This window comes from Nilaparvata lugens, chromosome 3 (assembly GCF_014356525.2).
Source record: "Nilaparvata lugens isolate BPH chromosome 3, ASM1435652v1, whole genome shotgun sequence".
Lineage (NCBI taxonomy): Eukaryota > Metazoa > Arthropoda > Insecta > Hemiptera > Delphacidae > Nilaparvata > Nilaparvata lugens.
Genome location: NC_052506.1, coordinates 56,422,657 through 56,440,161, shown reverse-complemented (window position 1 = coordinate 56,440,161; position 17,505 = coordinate 56,422,657). Strand labels below are relative to the sequence as shown.

Genomic DNA, 17,505 nt, shown 5'->3' with positions numbered 1-17,505 from the left:
AAATGTAATTTTATTTCCAGACACAACAATAATGTATAAATTAATTTATATTTGAACAATATAATTATCTTATTATTTTGCAATTGTATAGTATTATTTCTTATACCATTTTAATGCTTTGTTATTGTTCTTTTTTTAATTCATAATAATTCGCAATCACACCTGATCTCTACTTTCTAAAGTCTAGAGCCAAAATATTAAAACAAGATTTCTCAATTCAATATACTGTCCACCGCTCGTAACCTGGCCTCTGGAAGGAATGTAGTTGATCTAGTTTTAGGCGTGACATATGGCACTGGAGAGCCAGGTAGCGAGTACACAAACGCTCTGGTCTATTTGCCTTCGCCAAATGTAATTGAGCAATTTCCATCCCACCAAATTTGTAATTTAACCAGCGATCTATAAGTAAAATTGCATCCTAACGTTTTTAGTCGTTACATAAAATAATAGAGTTTAAGATTCAAGTTCAACTTTCAACTCAGAATTCACACTTCCAATTACTTCCCTACCCAGCTTTTAGAGAAATGTGTGATTTGTGTAAAAATTACAATCATTTTGCTAGAATGTGTAGATAAAGTGATAAGAAATGCAATGAGATAGAAGTAGAGAGTAATAAAAGTGTAGTGGTTATTGAGGATGCATTTGTTGGAGTGATTGATAAGCCAAATAAAGTAGGTCAAGGAGATGATTGGTATGAAAATTAATTTTAAATAAAATGGAAGTTGTTTTTAAACTTGATACAGGATTGATGTTACTCCAACAAAAGTTAATTGAAAAATTACAATGGATCACCAAAGAAACGATTGGTGAAGTGAGTATAAATTGCTATGTGCAAGGTATCAAACAAGAAATCAAATTCATTGTGGTAAAAGTTAATTCTTGTTGTATATTAGGATTACCAACTATTCAAAATTAGGCTTATTGGTACATGTGAATACGCAGCTTATCCATGATTTGGGACAAAGAAAGAGCAATCCTTCATCACGAGGTAATTATATTATCATTATTTGGCTTTCAAAATTGTTTCAAAAATCGTTACAAACGAATTATTATCAATAATATTAATAGTCTATAATGTTGAGGTTGAGCCAACATTTAATATTTTTTCTGAGTTATAACAAATTAAATTCCTACCATTCATGAACTATTATCCTGTTCATGAACATTATTGAAGTTTGTTACTTCACAATGAATTCTACAATAATTATGATGGACAGCTCTTTATAATACAAAATAAAACCAGTTGTTCTTACCTAACCTTGTTAGAAAATCAAACCAAAGAAAAGTAATGTTTGACAATGGAACATTTTACTGATTGTAAAAATTTCGATTACCGTACTGTTTAACATATTTCAATTTTTGCCTTAATTTATCCATTTTAAAGTTTGTTCTATCCTTCATGAACTATACTAATAATATTATTCAACTTTCTAGATGGGTTTAAAAACCATGACATGTAGCATGATACATGTCATGTAGCCTATTTACATACATGTATTTGAGTAAGCTGAGTTACATACTGTAATAATGATTTTGAACTAGCTAAGGCAACAAATTAATTATCACCAAACTAACTCTACATTGTTCACAGTTGCCTTGTAGCCAAAAGCTGCCTCCAAATAATATTACTGTAGTAACTTAGCTTTATATATAAATACTGTGCTATAAGTCAATGTTTTGAAATCAGATCAGTAAGATAATTTTTTTATTTTTAAACTACATAAAAGTTGTCAGTGATATGTGTCCTAAATTTTTCTATCTTTTGTTTTCAGAATCCAGTCCAGCTCCATCATTGCCTTCAGATTTATTGAATCTATTCAGTGACTCGGAAGATGAGTACCTATATTCCAGAGAGTGAGACCAGTTCGGATGAAACCAGTTTGGATGAAGCCAGTCCGAGGACCAATCCACGTAAAAAGAGACTTGTGCAACTTGAATCAGACAATGATGAGGTTTTGACAAATTTACCTATTGCGAATTTTGAAGAGGTAAGCAGTAATGCAGTTGGTATTCGAAGACAAAGACAGAGTAATAAAGGTAGATCACGAGCAATAAGAAGACAAAGAAAGGAAAAAAGGAATACTGGTAGAGAATATGTGACTGAGACAGGAAAAGTTATAAAAAGGCGTGATTGTAGAAAACTCAATAAATGTAGAATGAAATGTGAAGATAGATGTTTAGATGATGACAGGAATGAACTTTTCAATAGTTTCTGGGGGTTAGGAGATCATTCCAAACAAGTAGCATATGTATCTAGTTTGATCACCAGTTCTGAAAAAATTACCCAACGGAAGCGGACAGTCAACCCAAAGCGAGATTTTAATAGACTTGTCAATTATAATTATCATTTAAGAATCAATGGTGATCTATGTAGAATTTGTGAGAAATGTTTCATGGCTACCTTTGATTTGTCTGATAAATTTATCACAAATGCCATTGAGAAGAGTCAATCTTCAACATCAGGTATAACTCCCACCGACAAAAGAGGTAGACACACCCCAAAGAATAAATTACCTGCCATTGTGATGGAACAAGCAAAACAGCACATACTCTCAATCCCTTCATACGAAAGTCATTACTCAAGACGTCACTCAGAAAAAATATCTACCATCTCATTATACCCTAGCACTGCTGTATCAGGTATACTGTAAAACAACAGAGACACCAGTTAGTCGTAGTGTGTATGAAAAAATATTTCATGAACAAAAAATTTCTATTAAGAATCCAAAATCGATACTTGTCATGTATGTGATAAATTGAAAATGCAATTAACTTTGGCATCAGGAGAAGACAGAAATCGTATACAGAAGGAGCAAGATGAACACCCCAGACGTTCAGAGGAAGCTTATGATTCCAAAAAAATAGACAAGACAACAGCAGAAGAAAATGAATACATGTCCGTAATTTCTTTCGATCTCCAACAATGTTTGCCCACTCCCCTGCTCAACAGTGGAGTAGTGTTCTATGAAAGATTAATATGGACTTACAATTTGACTGTGTATGAATGTAAGAAGCGGCAGGCTCACTGCTACATGTGGGCAGAACCAGATGGCCTTAGAGGTGCCAATGAGATCTCTTCATGTGTGTCAACTTATTTCAATAGCCTTCCATCTAATATCACACATGTAATTATGTACTCTGACAATTGCGGAGGACAAAATAGGAACAAGTACATGGTTGCAATGTGTCTTTCCGTTTTAAAGAACCATGACACTTTGAAAGTTATTGAACACAAATTCTTAGTTCCGGGTCATACTCATATGGAGTGTGACTCCATACATGCTCAAATTGAGAAGAAAAAAAAAGAAAAATAGTAAAGAAGTGCAAATATTTCACCCACATGACTGGAAACAACTTGTTAGACAAACAGGTAAAGGTCATCCCTTCATTGTGCATGATATGACAATTTCAAATTTTTATGATTAATCAAGCCTGTATAAAAATGCTCTACAAATGAAAAAACTGAATGATAACGGGCAGAAGTTTGTGTGGAAGAATTTCAAGAGGTTGAAATATGAGAAGAACTCACCTGTTGTGTACTATAAAGGAACATTGGATAGAAACTTTCCATTTGAAACAATTACCCTATTCAGACGAGGCCATGGCAAAGACAACTTGCAGCCTACCTTGGCATACAAGGATACTAATCCTGTTTCATCTGCTAAGAAGAAAGATCTTCTTGATCTATTGCCTTTGATTCCCGATGTGTTTTACAATTTTTATAAGGAATTACGTACTGCAGAGATAAGAGATGTGTTACCTGACGAAGTTGCTATTGAAGAAGATGTGGAATAGACCGATTGACTTTTATTTCAGTTTTATATTGGTATTTGACTATGACAGATATTTTTCAATTATTAATATCCTTCAATACATAGTATTTCCAAGGAAATGTATAGAGACAAACAATATAGTAGCTCATTATATCAACATTTTTTATTGATTTTAGAATAAACCTGACATTTATTGAATCCTGTAATCTTTGTGATAAGGGGTATATGTCAATAAAAAGTTGTGCAATTGGGTATAAGTCGTACAAATTTCAATTTTTCATTAATTATAAAAGTAATATTAATTTTTTCCTCACAATATTATTGTAATCTGATAAAAAACAAAATGAATAATTCTATTAACCGTTGAAAATTCATGCTTAGTGAAATTCTGATTTTCAGGAACATGCCAAACTTTGTTTTTCAATTTACCAAAACTTGCAAAAAATGACATATACCTCTTTGCCCGAGCACCACAGAATTGAGATTTATACATTAGAAAAAAATGTATTTCCATTATATTCTGTAACAGAACTTTTGTTTCTGTTACAGAATGGAGCAAAGAGATCTGCAGACTGGTGAGACCTTGCTAGCAGATTACGAGTATGAAAAGGGACCACTGGAAGCGTTCCTTGAGTATCTTCCAATGGAGTTTTGGCGAAATGTTGCTGAAAACTCATGCCTCTATTCAGTGCAAAAGAGAGGAGATAGATCAGTGAGGACAACCACGGAGGAGCAAGTTCATCTAGCTGGTATCCATCTAGTTATGAGCTGCCTGCGATACCCTCAGATCAGAATGTACTGGCAAAAAGATTTTAATGTCCCTGTAATTAGTGAATGTATGAGTAGAGATAGATTTTTTGTATTAAGAAATTATCTCCATTTTGTGAATAATGAAGGTCCACATGATGCTAATGACCGGTTGTGGAAGGTTAAACCTATATTGGAGGCAGTAAAATCCAAGTTGGACACTTTGCCTCGGTCTGCTCATCTGTCTTTGGATGAGCAGATGATCCCATTTTCGGGCAAATGCACGATGAGGCAGTATGTCCCTTCAAAGCCCAACCCCTTGGGCTTGAAAAGTTTTGTGCTAGCTTCACCAGATGGCCTAGTTTTAGATTTTAAAATTTACAGTGGTAAGGGGACAGTTTGTGAAGAGGACTTGAAAATGTATGGTTTAGGAGCAAGCATTGTCAAGCACCTCACAACAAGTCTACCAGCAAACTATAGTCATTGTGTTTATACAGATAGGTTTTTAACTAGTATAAAATCAGTAGATTATTTATTGGATAAGCAATTTTTTCAAACTGGCACAGTAATGAAAAACAGGGTTGGACCAGTAATAAAAAAAATGAAAGAGGATAAGAAGCTAAAGCGAGGGGAATTTGATGAAAAAGTTAGGGATGATGACAATATTGTTGTGTAAAATGGATGGACAACAAAGGTGTCCTAATGTCATCTTTTTGTGGGAGTGGAGAGGGAGTAAGCTGTAAAAGGTGGTACAAAGCTGAGAAGAAAAAAATCGATGTTGCTCAGCCATTTTACATAAAGTTGTACAATGAAAAAGTGGGTGGGGTCGATCTTTGTGACAGATACATGGCTTATTACCGAACATACATTCGTACACGTAAGTGGCCTGTTCGGCTATTCAATCATTTTGTTGACTTAGTTGTAGTTAACTGCTGGATCATGTACTGCCGTTGGTGTAAAATACAGGGTATGAAGACTCATTTGTCTTTACTTGACTACAAATTACATGTTGGCAAGGCATTAATAAATTATAGGGAGGTGAATGTCTTGCCACGAAAAAGAGGAAGACCATCTACATCTGTTTTAGCTGACAATGATAGTGATGATAGTGATGAGGAAGCCACTACTGGGGTACGTCCAAGAAAAGTTGTTCCTCATCCTATCGATGAGGTAAGGTTTGATGGCGTAGGACACTTGACAGAGTTTAGGAATGCAAAAAATGCTTCCAAGTGTCGTTATCCTGGATGTAAATCCAAGACAAGGAAATGTGATCTGTATTTGTGTGTATTTGTGTACTTAACAATAACTGTCACAAGAATTATCACACAAAATGATGTGTAGTAAGTAAGTATTGATGTAAAGATGTGTAGTAAGTATTGATGTAATGATGTGTAGTAAGTAAGTATTGATGTAATGATGTATGTGTAGTAAGTATTATAATAAGTAGGCAGATTGTAATAAGTAATTACAACCCCCCTCCCCCTACAGAATTTACCTATTATTTAGCTAATGAGATGTTGAATTTTAGAAAACTAAGTGAAAGCTTGATTTTTGCAAGTTGTGGGAGCTGACCCCACAAAAAAATCCTTGTGATGCCACGGGACAGGAGTGATGTCTTCTCAATAGAGACCCAAGGTCCACAGGTGAGGACTAAAAATGGATTGAAATAATTTTTTTCAGTTGTATCATGTTTCTGTAGCTTGGAAGAGTAGAATGAGCAACAAAAATATTTTTTTCAATAATTTTATGGAACTCAGGATTGAAGATATCATTTTGTGTTTGTTCAATCGTTTGTATTTTCGGGGCACTTCCCAATTGAATGGAAGAAAGGTGATCTAAGGCTGATACATGAGGGACAGGGGAAGTCTTTTGACAGTTGATTGTCACATAGGCCACTAACACTGCTGTCTGTCATTGGAAAGTGGTACGAAAGAGTGCTTAACAAGAGAATAACATTAAAAATAGAGGGTAACTTGCTGAATACTCAGTATGGGTTTCGAAGTGGCAAAAGCATAGAGATGGCTATAAACAAGCTTTTGTTATTGGCTGAGGAAACGGAGGAGACCTATGTGTATGTCATTTTTATTGGCATTGGAGGAGAATTTGACAGACTGTGGTGGCCCTCAGTTCTGTATCAGCTGAAGAAGAGAAATGTAAATGAATAAGAATACCTTGCAATTAGGTTATTTTGACCAAAAGAGAAGTGGTGTATAAAGTTGGAACTGCGGAGGTATGAAAGTTATCAACTCGTGGTTGCCCAGAAGGAAGCATTTTGGGACCCACGATGTGGATAGTTGAGCTTGATTCTCTATTAAGGATAAGAATGCCAGAGGGGTGTTGCTTAAGCTGATGATCTAGTGGTTGTTGTTGAAGCATCATCAAGAGTGCAGATAGAAGAAAGGGGGGAAGCATCAATGAATTTGTTTGAAAATTGGTGTAGAATGCACAAAATGAACATCAGTGTGGTCAAAACGCAGGCGCTCATACTGAAAGGACACTTTAATAGATATCGACGGCCAAGGATACATTTGCAAAGGGACTTGATTTCTTATGCAGAAGTGGTCAAGTACCTGGGAGTCTGTTTGGATGAGAAGCTGAGTTTCAAAGAACACATAATGTGCACTGGTAGAAAGGCTATGGAAACATTTTCCAAAGTGAAACGATAAGCAGAGCAAGTTGGGGTATAGCCTTTAAAGATAGACTCCTGATGTATGAAGCGGTTTTCGAGGGAATTCTTCTCTATGCGGCCTCAACTAGCGCGCACAGAGTGAGACTGTCTACATATGGCAGGTTGCTGAACATATACCAGAGATTGGCTTTACTGATTGTTACTGGAGGATATAGAACAGTGTCACAAGAAGACCTGTGCGTATTATGTTAAGTTCTTCCAGCTGATCTTAGAGATTGAGGATGCAACTTGGATGGCCTGGGAGGAGCGTTGGCGAAACTCAGCAGTTGGAAGGTCGTTATTTGAATTGATACCAAGTGTTATTGAGAGGAAATTAGTACTGGCTTCAACCAGATCATTATACAACCCAGGTGCTGACATGGAAAATTTAGAGGGTATCTGCAGAAATTTCACGTGGTGCAAGACTCTCGATGTGTACAGGAGTGGGGTGACTTCTGGGGGTCTTGGGCGAGGCTTTGGTGTGGTACCTTGGATGTGCACGATGTGGTATCCTATGATCTCGACTGGGACGAACCTAGAAGAGGTCGAATGGTGCTGCTGGCTGTCCGATGTGTTTCACCTGGCAGTGGGTTGGTTCCTTGATCTTGCTCTCCTACGATCCCAACTGGATGGAATATGGAAGGGGTTAAGAGGCAGCGAGCAGATTGGGTAGAGCTGTGCCCACAGGATATGCACATGCATATGCCTCTTTCCGTCTATGGCTACCTATGGGGTCGCCCCGTGCCCTCACTTGGATCAGACATCTAATAGCGGCTAGAACAGCGGTTCCCAACCTGGGGGCTATCGCCCCCAGGGGGGCGAATTGAGATCCTGTGGGGGCGATTGCAGTTTAGAGGAATATTCAATAGTCAATTCAATTACCACTCATAAGCTCAAAACTACAGTGTGAAGAGCACTTTCAATTCATATCTCTGTTTCCATGATCATAAACTATAAACATGAGCAATTTTATAATGGAGACGTCGGCTGACTACATGTTATTCAAAGAACTCACAATCCAGAGACAGAGAATGCTGCTTGACTGAATCAGCAAAAATTTAGCTGATGCAGTTTGCTATTATTTTGTGGACGGGGCCGGGCAGACAACTCACAGCGCTGGGTGGCGCCGTCTGTCTGCTGTAAACTAATATTATTTACACAATTTTGTCCAGCAATGAGCTTTATAATTATGTCACTTTATTTCAGTTGAACAACAGCCGTCGAGTAGTCGAGTACTGTATTCGTGTAGTGACTGTGAGAGTGAGTTGTGAGTTTTTGTTTAGTGTGAACAGTGTCATTATGAATTCGAAAAAGAAATGACGACAATATTCTGTAGAGTACTTGAAATTTGGATTCATTGCATCGCCATGTAATCAGTTTCCACATTGTATTCTTTGTGATAAAACATTTTTGAGCAATGAAGCTATGAAGCCTTCACGAATCATTTGACAAGACTGCACAGTGACAAAGCGAACAAGCCAATTTCGTTCTTTCAAGATCTCAATACCAAACTTGAAAATCGGCCACGTGTGAATCAACTATTCAAAGAACAATTAACCAATCTTGACAAAGGACTGCTTGCATCATATGAAGTCGCCTTGCTTATTGCGAAGACTGGAAATCCACACACAATCGGCGAAAGTCTTATTCTTCCGGCAGCTAAGAAAATTATTGGAATAATGCTTGGTGTGGGCTCCAGCAATAAAATAAGCCAAACACTTCCTCTGAGTAACATCACTGTTTCACGACGAATCGATGTTGAAGATGTTGAAGAAAAACTTATTAAAATATTGAAAAGAACTAAATTTTCGCTACAAATCGACGAGTCAACAGTTTCTAATAACATAGCTATTTTGTTATCGTATGTACGATTCATCAATGAAGAGAAATAAATGACTGAGGAAATGCTCTTTGCGAAATCTCTTATTTCTGACACAAAGGGATCGTCGATTTTTAAAGTTGTAAAAGACTATTTTGAGGAGGAAAATATTCCCTTGGCGAATATAAGTGCGTGCTCTACCGATGGTGCTCCTGCAATGACAGGTCGTCATTTCGGGATCCTTGCTCATCTAAAAAAAGAAGTTTCAGACATCAAACCATCCACTGCGTGATTCATCGTCATCATCTCGTTGCAAAGAAGTTGAGTGGATTTCTTCATGAGACCCTGCATTTAGTTATCACTTGCGTAAACTGAATAAAGAGAAATTCACTTAATGACAGGTTATTTCGCGAACTTTGTCAAGAGAATGATGAGGCCTTTGAGAGGCTGCTTCTGCACACATCTGTGAGGTGGCTCTCGAGAGGAAATTGTCTGCACCGGTTCTATGAACTATTCGATTCAGTGATTGAATTCATCAATAAAAGTGATGAAGAATTAAGTGAGAGTTTGAAAATGAATAAGTTGGAAATCGCATATCTAACAGATATCTTCGAAAAAATGAATGAAGTAAACATGAATCTTCAGGGAATCAAGATGACTCTTATTAAAGCCAAAGGAATATGTTCATCATTCATTGCCAAGTTAAACATCCACAAATCCACGATCAGCCGTAAGGAGCTCACACATTTTCCAACCCTTCAAAAGTGTTTAACGGAGGACAGACAAATTTTGAATATCACAGATGATAAAATATTAATTTTCTCTGAGCACCTTGAGTAATTGAAAAGTGACATGTAATCTAGGTTCAAAGATTTGATAGAACTACAAATTCCTGATTATTGATCAGTTTTCATTTGAAGCCTAGGATGAGCTTGAGGGAGATATACAAGCAGAATTCATCGATCTAAAATACGACTGTGAAGCAAAAATCCATCTCAAACAGAATGGGTATGAATCAGCCTGGATAAAGGTGATGGAGATATATCCACTATTGTGGAAAAAGGATTCAGCTCCTCACAAAGCAAAGAAACAGATTGGACATTTGCCTTAAAGGAGAGCTGCGGTTGAACCTCACTAACATCAAGCCGGACATTCAAATCTTAGCTGAAGTCAATCAAGCACAGGGCAGCCATTAAACTGGCTAATCTAATTGTATATTAATTTATATATTCAATATGTATTAAAAATGTAATCCAATACATCATTTAATTCGAAATTTATTCATTACAGTATCAATATTCTTATTGAATTATTTATTCTTCCCTTATTCATTTTCTTCTTTTACCTATTTGATTGATCATAAATGAATAGGCCTATATATGTTTTTCTAAAGCGATTGTTACTCAAAATTGAATTGTAAATCCCTAGAAAATATTAATAAGAGAAAGTAATAACAATGGATTGGGAAAAATGAAGGGGGGCGAAATGAGCTTCTCACGTCTTGCAAGGGGGGCGATGGATCAGAAAAGGTCGGGTGCCACTGGGCTAGAATGAGCCAACTCTGGGAGGGAAGTGAGGACTGGACGCCTAGTCAAGGGTTGATAATTAAGAAATGATATGGTAATAAAAACCACTTAATTCATAAAATAGCCACAATATCCCTTAGAAGTGGTGCCCTCGTAGCACCAGTAGGCCGAAGTAGGAGGACTTACACTAGGCGGAAAATTTCGGTCTGCACCTGGCACTAGCAACAGTGCTGGGGACAGTGAGTGGTGCTGTGATGCTGAGTATCACAGTGTCATGCCAAGATCAGTGCTGATCAGACTATCACTGCGGCCTGAGTCTCAGAAGCAGCTCGCACGCGCGGGAGAGTTGCAAGTTCTGCAGGAGAGGCCTTTGGGCCTATATACTGCAGGGGTGGAAGGTGGCTACAGGATTCGGCTCCTGTATCCGTGAATTTCGAGCTTCGGTCCCTCACACTGCACGTCCTCATTTCCACGTTCCAGGATACCAAACACCTCGAGAGTATTTCTACGGCCGTACTGCTCCTGCTTAAGGAGTTGGAATTGAATTGTTGGCTGTTGAGGAGTTGGTATGTGAGCAGTCGCGACAACCAACAACTCTCATCAACTAACTTCAATACTACTCGTTCAAAATGGCTGAAGTTTTTACTGATTACTGTAACTATTGAAATATGACCTGAAAGATACACCAGATCTTGTTCACGAGAGTTGTCATCTTCATGGTCAGGTCGGAAACTTTTCAAACTGCCCTCGTACTGTTGTATAAAATTATAAAAAAACCGATGTAGTATAATCAAATATCAGATATTATAATTTGATTTAACAATTAAAAAAAAGATACCAAAGACAAGAGTGTGACAACTTACAATAAACGTTTTCTTACTCAATACCATTCATGAGAATTGTTTAATTGATCTATGAATCAAAAAAACATCTGCAAATAAGATTTAATTAGTTGGGAATTGTTTTAGCGAATCCAATCTAAAAATCAATTTTGTAATTGAAAACTATTTCTAAAAGGTGTTACTTTTGGGAAATTATTGGAATGTTCAAGAAAAATCATCTACAACTCCAAAAAAACGGGCCTCCCCTGTTTAATCCAAATTGAATACGTGTTTCATGTTTTGATAATTAACGATGCCCAAAACGTACCACCTAATCTAGCACTCGATCAATAACATCATTTAATCATTTCATGACAAAGCGTTCAATGATAATGATACTCAGAGCAATTATGGGCATCTGAACTTGGCTTGACACCAAATCGAGAACTTGGATTGAGCGACGATTGGATTTAAACGTGCTTCAGAAACAATTTTAAATCATCTGGCTAGATCACATCGCCACTCATACCTGGTTTTCATTCAAGGTGAGGTCAGACCTTAGATAGCAATTGAACTTTGTTCATAGATACAGTCCTCAATGCAGTAAACAGACAATTTATTGTTATTTAAAAACACTAATCATTAATGGGGTTGATCTCATGAAGTTTAAGGCTACCACACACTGAACCATTGCGGCTTGCCATTACGGCAGGCTATGTAATCAATTTATAGCCTTCGTCTATTTTAGTGTTAGGCCAGCCACTAAAGTAACATTTTACAGTACCGTACAACATGATCACTGTGAAACATAATGTTAGTGCCTGGCCTGCTTACCTTATAAATTTCAATAGAACCGGCCTCAAGGTTCAAACAGGAAAGACCCAAAACTGCAATTCACTTAACTTGTACTAGTTTAATTCCATAAGGCGGCATTCCTGAGCCGATCCTCTTCCTCCTGGAAATGCTTCCTGATGTGTCGATCGAAGGCGACCTTCTGCAGGAAAGGCAGGGTGCACACTGGACACCTCAAGGTGGACCGCTCCTTGCGCCGGTGCATTTCCAAGTGGTCCTCAAGGAGGCCGTGTTCTGTGAAGGCTTCGTTGCACCTGTCACACACGAACGGGCGCTCGGATACGTGGTGCAGCTCCATGTGCATGTTCAGGTGAACTTCCTGGTAGAAGGAGCTGCTGCAGACGGGGCAATCATAACGTCGTTTGCCTGCGTGTGTTCTCATGTGTTTTGTCAAGTATCGTTTACGCGTAAAACACGTGTTGCATACGTCACACTTGTGTGGCTTGTCATCTGTATGCTCACGTAGGTGTGCTATGTATGCATCTTTCTCACTGAACGATTTTCGACACGTTTCACAAACAAATGCTGGAGTTTCTTCAGGCTGTTTGCTGCACGTCATGGAGTGTGTCTTCAACTCGCCACTGCTCACAAACAACGATCCACACGTGATGCAGACATAGGGTTTTTCGGTTTCCTTGTGCTGTTTGACATGCGCGCGCAACGCCTCGATCTTGTGAAAGGCGGTGTCGCACAGCTGACAGCTGTACGGCCTGTCGTTGGGACAGATGCTGCTGTGCGTGCGTATGTGTGCGATCAGCTGTTCTATCGACTGGAATCCAACATTGCACACTCGACAAATGTGCACAGGGCTACGTGCATGCATCTCCATATGCTTCTCAAGGTCACCCACCAGCAACAAAAGCCCACACACGTTGCAGGGAATCTGCTGAATGTGCATCTTCATGTGCGTCTTGTAGCAGTCTTCATTCTCGAACGCCACTGTACACACTTCGCACTTGAAGTATGCTTTGGCTGGTTGCGATTCCTGCTGTTGCTGTTGTTGATCAATGACGGGTGGGGATTGTGCCACATTCAATGAACCCGCCATTCCTTCTGTGCCACCCGCATGTCCTTGCACCAAACTGTCGTTCTAAAAAAGACAATTACTATTTAACTCTATAGTGAATAGAACACATAAAAGGCATAAAAAATTAATTTTGGATACCTTAGTTACATTTACAATTGTTTCAGTTTTATAAAGGTACAATAATAAGTTTTTAACTAGTTAGGTTAGGTTAATTGAGTTATTAATTGCATGCGAACATACAAAAAATAAACAAACGGACTCGAGCCAAGTAAAAGGTAGGTACTCACTACGCTCGTTAAAACTATTTTGATAAAATAAATATGTATTTTTAAAGTATAAACGGATTTTATCTCAAAAAAGGTTTTCTCTAAAAGTTATGTTTCCATGTCATCTTAGATGCCTTAATTGAATATAATTAATCAGCATTCATTATAATTTTCTATAGAGGTTTTATTAACCTCACAATGAGCATTCTTATCTAAGTTTACTAAGTTGGTGCCAGAGTGGTTGAATAATCGTGATACTGTAGGCTACTTTCATCAACAATTAGATGGATTCTTTAGAAATACAACTCTTGAAAATTACAATAGTTACTTTGGTTATGTAATAGATTTCAATAGAGAACAGGGCAGCCAACCAAACATCCAATTCACTAGTCGACTTTCTCATGACTGATCTATCAATAGCATTCAATTTTCACTCTTACAACTTTAATAGCTTCTTTTGTGAATTTCAGTTGTGTTTTTGAAACGCTTCCGTAATTTACAATGAGCCATTCAAGTACTATTGTAAAAGTGAAAATTAAGTATTAGCATTTCAAATAAGAATTAAAACTTAGGAACATATTACAATGAATGAATATTTTGAATATTATTGTTTCTATAAATACTAATTACGTTTAAAAATATCCAGTTTTCCATTTTTAAATTTAAAAATATTGTACAGTATTTGTCCAATATATGGGAACATAAATGAATGTATTGAATATAACGACTTGAAATTATGGCGGTACAAAGGCTAAACAAATTTTCTACTGGTGATATTTTGCAAAGTTTTTCGATTTGTATACTATCATGCTATCAAAATGGAAGAGTTTTCTCAGGAATTTTTTTATCATTACTTTTTGTGGAATGAGCGCATAAAGTTTAAATTTTTGGGACAGATCACTACAAATTCGGTAAGAGATAAATTCATGAAATTGTAAGGATAAATTGGTATTGTTGATTGGATAGAACAACAGCTTTCTGAAAACATCAATTTTTGAGAAAGTTGTTCAATCTACCAAAAATTTACTTAACTAAAAGTTATTTTTAGTGAATTGAATAATCTTCTCAAAAAATGATATTTTTATGAAATTTCAGTTTTATTCAATCAACAATACCATGAAGAATTTATCCTTGGAATTTCATGAATTCATCTCTTACCGAATTTAAAATGATCTGCCTCAAATATGTGAACTTTATTCGCTCATATCTCAAAAAGTAATGATGAAAAAATTTCCTGAAAAAAATCTTTCATTTTGATAGCTTGATGGTATACAAATCGAAAAACTTTTAAAATATCACCAGTGAAAGTTTTTTATTTAGCCTTTGCGCTGCCTTATTGTACTAAACTTCTATTACAGTGGTTTTACACCATTGTAAATTGATAGCAAACTCGAGTTCACTAATCTATAATGGTGAAACAACTAAAATTAGTTTCTAGGAAATTTTTTGATAAATAGTGGGAGGTTGTGACAAATTGTTTTATCCACTATGAATACCAATGACATAACTTTTCAGTAGAACACCTGGAAACAGAGAATTGAATGAATGTATGAATGAATAGGATAATAAAATGCATGAATCCAGAGTGTGTTTACAAATAGAGATAGTTTAAACCTGCACCTACCTGTGAGTAGTCGCTGCTCTGTTCCATGCGGACAGCCACAAAATACCGGGGATCATTCCACGAGTTGAAATCACCGTCGTTATTGCAATTCGAGCCGCGTTCTTCATTACGACCAGCGGTCGCTTCAATCTCACTTTCCGGTCCCTCTGTTTGCATGCTAGCGCAACATCTTGATTCTTTATTATTGTCCTCTTCCTGAAACATCAAACATAGCCTATCTCAATTACATTCATTTCAATAGGGATATTTGGAAGCTTGTTGTATGGAATTACTATTACTACGTTTTATCTTCTATGAGACACGTCTAGTTTCGGGTATTTATCCCATTATCAAGTGTCAAAAACAAAATAACATGTGTTAACACTGTCATTAGACCACTGTAAAACTCAAAAACAGTGTGCTGTCAACATTGGTACTTCATAATTGGATAAATACCCAAAACTAGCATCTCAAAGAAAATGAAAAAGGTACTGGTTTTAGTTTTTTCATAATCAACTAGAATTAGAATGTATTTAATCGCATCCCCTATCTTTAAGCTGAGTTATCATCTTTATTTACCTGTTTTTGCAAAACTAGAATTAAAATCGAATCTAAGATTGCGCAAAAAAGGTTATTCAAAGTAGTTTTTATATTTTTTAGAAAAAAACAATTAGTCAATAAGAAAAATTGTTCTTGCTTCCATAGGCTTCGAGAATAGTCCCGGTCTCTGGCCTTCCCTATATGAAAATGAAGTTTTGTAATGGGGGTAAGTAAATTGGCAGTCTACTTCTCGCCTCAGATACCAATGTTTATATTTCATTCTGTTTTCATAATTGGACAGTGTAAAATATGAGAGAGAAAAATTATATTATGTGCAAGTAAGAGAACTGTGTCTAGGCAAAGGTCTTGCTCACTTGAAGCATTAGAGGAGCTAGAGCAAGAATTACTCTCAAGGAAACTGCATGTTACTAGTTTTGTGAACTTCTATCACTCATTACAATATGAACACTTGAAAATATTTGATATGACTTTTAATGAATGTAGCACCATTTATTTAATGTTATTTTTTATGCTAGTATATATTTAAGAGCATGAGCTGTTGGCTTACCTCAGTAGATTCTGTTTCACTAAGAACCATGTTGACAGCTACAAAACTTCTTGGATCTTCCCACTGGTCTAATTCTCCGCATTCATCATTTCCGCGCCGCCCACTTGCACACTTCTTTGTGGCCATGTAGGCTAAGTTGAATATTTATTTTTTAACTACGGTACCTGCAAGTAAAAGGTGTGTTTTAAAAACAAGCAAAAGTAATAAATTTTAAAATGCATGAAAAATTTTATTGAGACTGTCAAGAGAAATTTACTAAAATCAATTTAATTTTATTGTTTTTTGTGTCAACTTATAAAAGCCAAGTGCAAGTACTAAAATGTGTTTAGGTTTCATTTCTATTGAGCAGAATTTATCTGAATTATACAACAAAAGATTGTTTTTGAATCTTATAATCTAGAACAAAACAACAGGCATCAATTAAGTGACAATAAAATATTCTACAGATAGGCTAATGGCTAACCCAAAATGTTAATGAAACAAAGCAGTCTCAATGGTAGAAGATTTTAACAAATTTAAAAAAAGAGTTGAAAATAATCAGATGAATACAATGAAAACGCAATACGAATAAGGTAGATTGACCTAAAAAATCAGCAATTGTAAAAAAATATCATAAAAACAGTGATAAATCTAAGAAAATTAGGCTGATAATTCCAATCTAGCCTAGATCAATAAGCTTAAAACGCTATGTTGTTGAGAAATTAATGATTAACATCATGTCATGATGCAATTATAATATTATTTTACGAATTTTATACTGAATAGTTTAAATTAAAAAAAATATTCTAAAAATTTTACTCACGTACCTATCAGTTGAAAAAATCTAACCTATAAAACTATCAAATGAAAGTCTATGGAAACTGTTGTAAGAGTCTCTTTTTTTGTTCTTTCTAAGGTATTATCATTTCCTTTGACAGTTGTGACAGGATATTATAGCTGATTCCGTATTGAAAGTATTAAAATTAGGTTCTAGTTAAAAATATTATGGAATCACAAAAAATGTACAATCAAAACAAAACTAAAAGATTTTTCATGACATCTGTGAAGGGGTGACAACTGTAACTGTAAATTTCAAATTTCCCTATCATAGTTCCGTATTTTTTTCTAGGAATATAAAAAACTGTATCACAATTACTCATTCTAACTATTTATAGATCTTCCAAAACTTCTAGAAATATTCATATTAAGACCAAATTTAATTTTTCTGTCGCTAATTTTTTGCTCTGTAATCAATATTAATAAAGAGAAATACAACAATGGAAAATTTGTCATGATATGTTGGCAGCATTATTATT

The 17,505-nt window shown here is 36.1% G+C and overlaps 1 protein-coding gene across 4 annotated transcripts in view; it reads right to left on the bottom strand.

Moving 5' to 3' along the window:
• The window catches only part of LOC111045376 (zinc finger protein OZF-like), a 39,792-nt gene extending 22,533 nt beyond the window's left edge, over positions 1-17,259 (bottom strand). Inside the window, exons 1-4 of one of the 4 annotated variants that reach the window (XR_005570809.1) lie at positions 17,013-17,253; positions 16,211-16,374; positions 15,124-15,318; positions 12,189-13,296 (exon numbers count right to left, since the gene is read on the bottom strand). Coding sequence is in view for 2 of the 4 variants with exons in the window: in XM_039424109.1 (XP_039280043.1) it covers positions 12,268-13,296; positions 15,124-15,318; positions 16,211-16,336 (1,350 nt within the window). In the remaining 2 variants the exon portion in view is untranslated. Of the gene's footprint in view, positions 1-10,375; positions 13,297-15,123; positions 15,319-16,210; positions 16,375-17,012 lie in introns of those variants that run through there. The other 3 variants (XR_005570810.1, XM_039424109.1, XM_039424108.1) reach the window with 3 other exon arrangements.
• Positions 17,260-17,505: the final 246 nt, after the last annotated feature.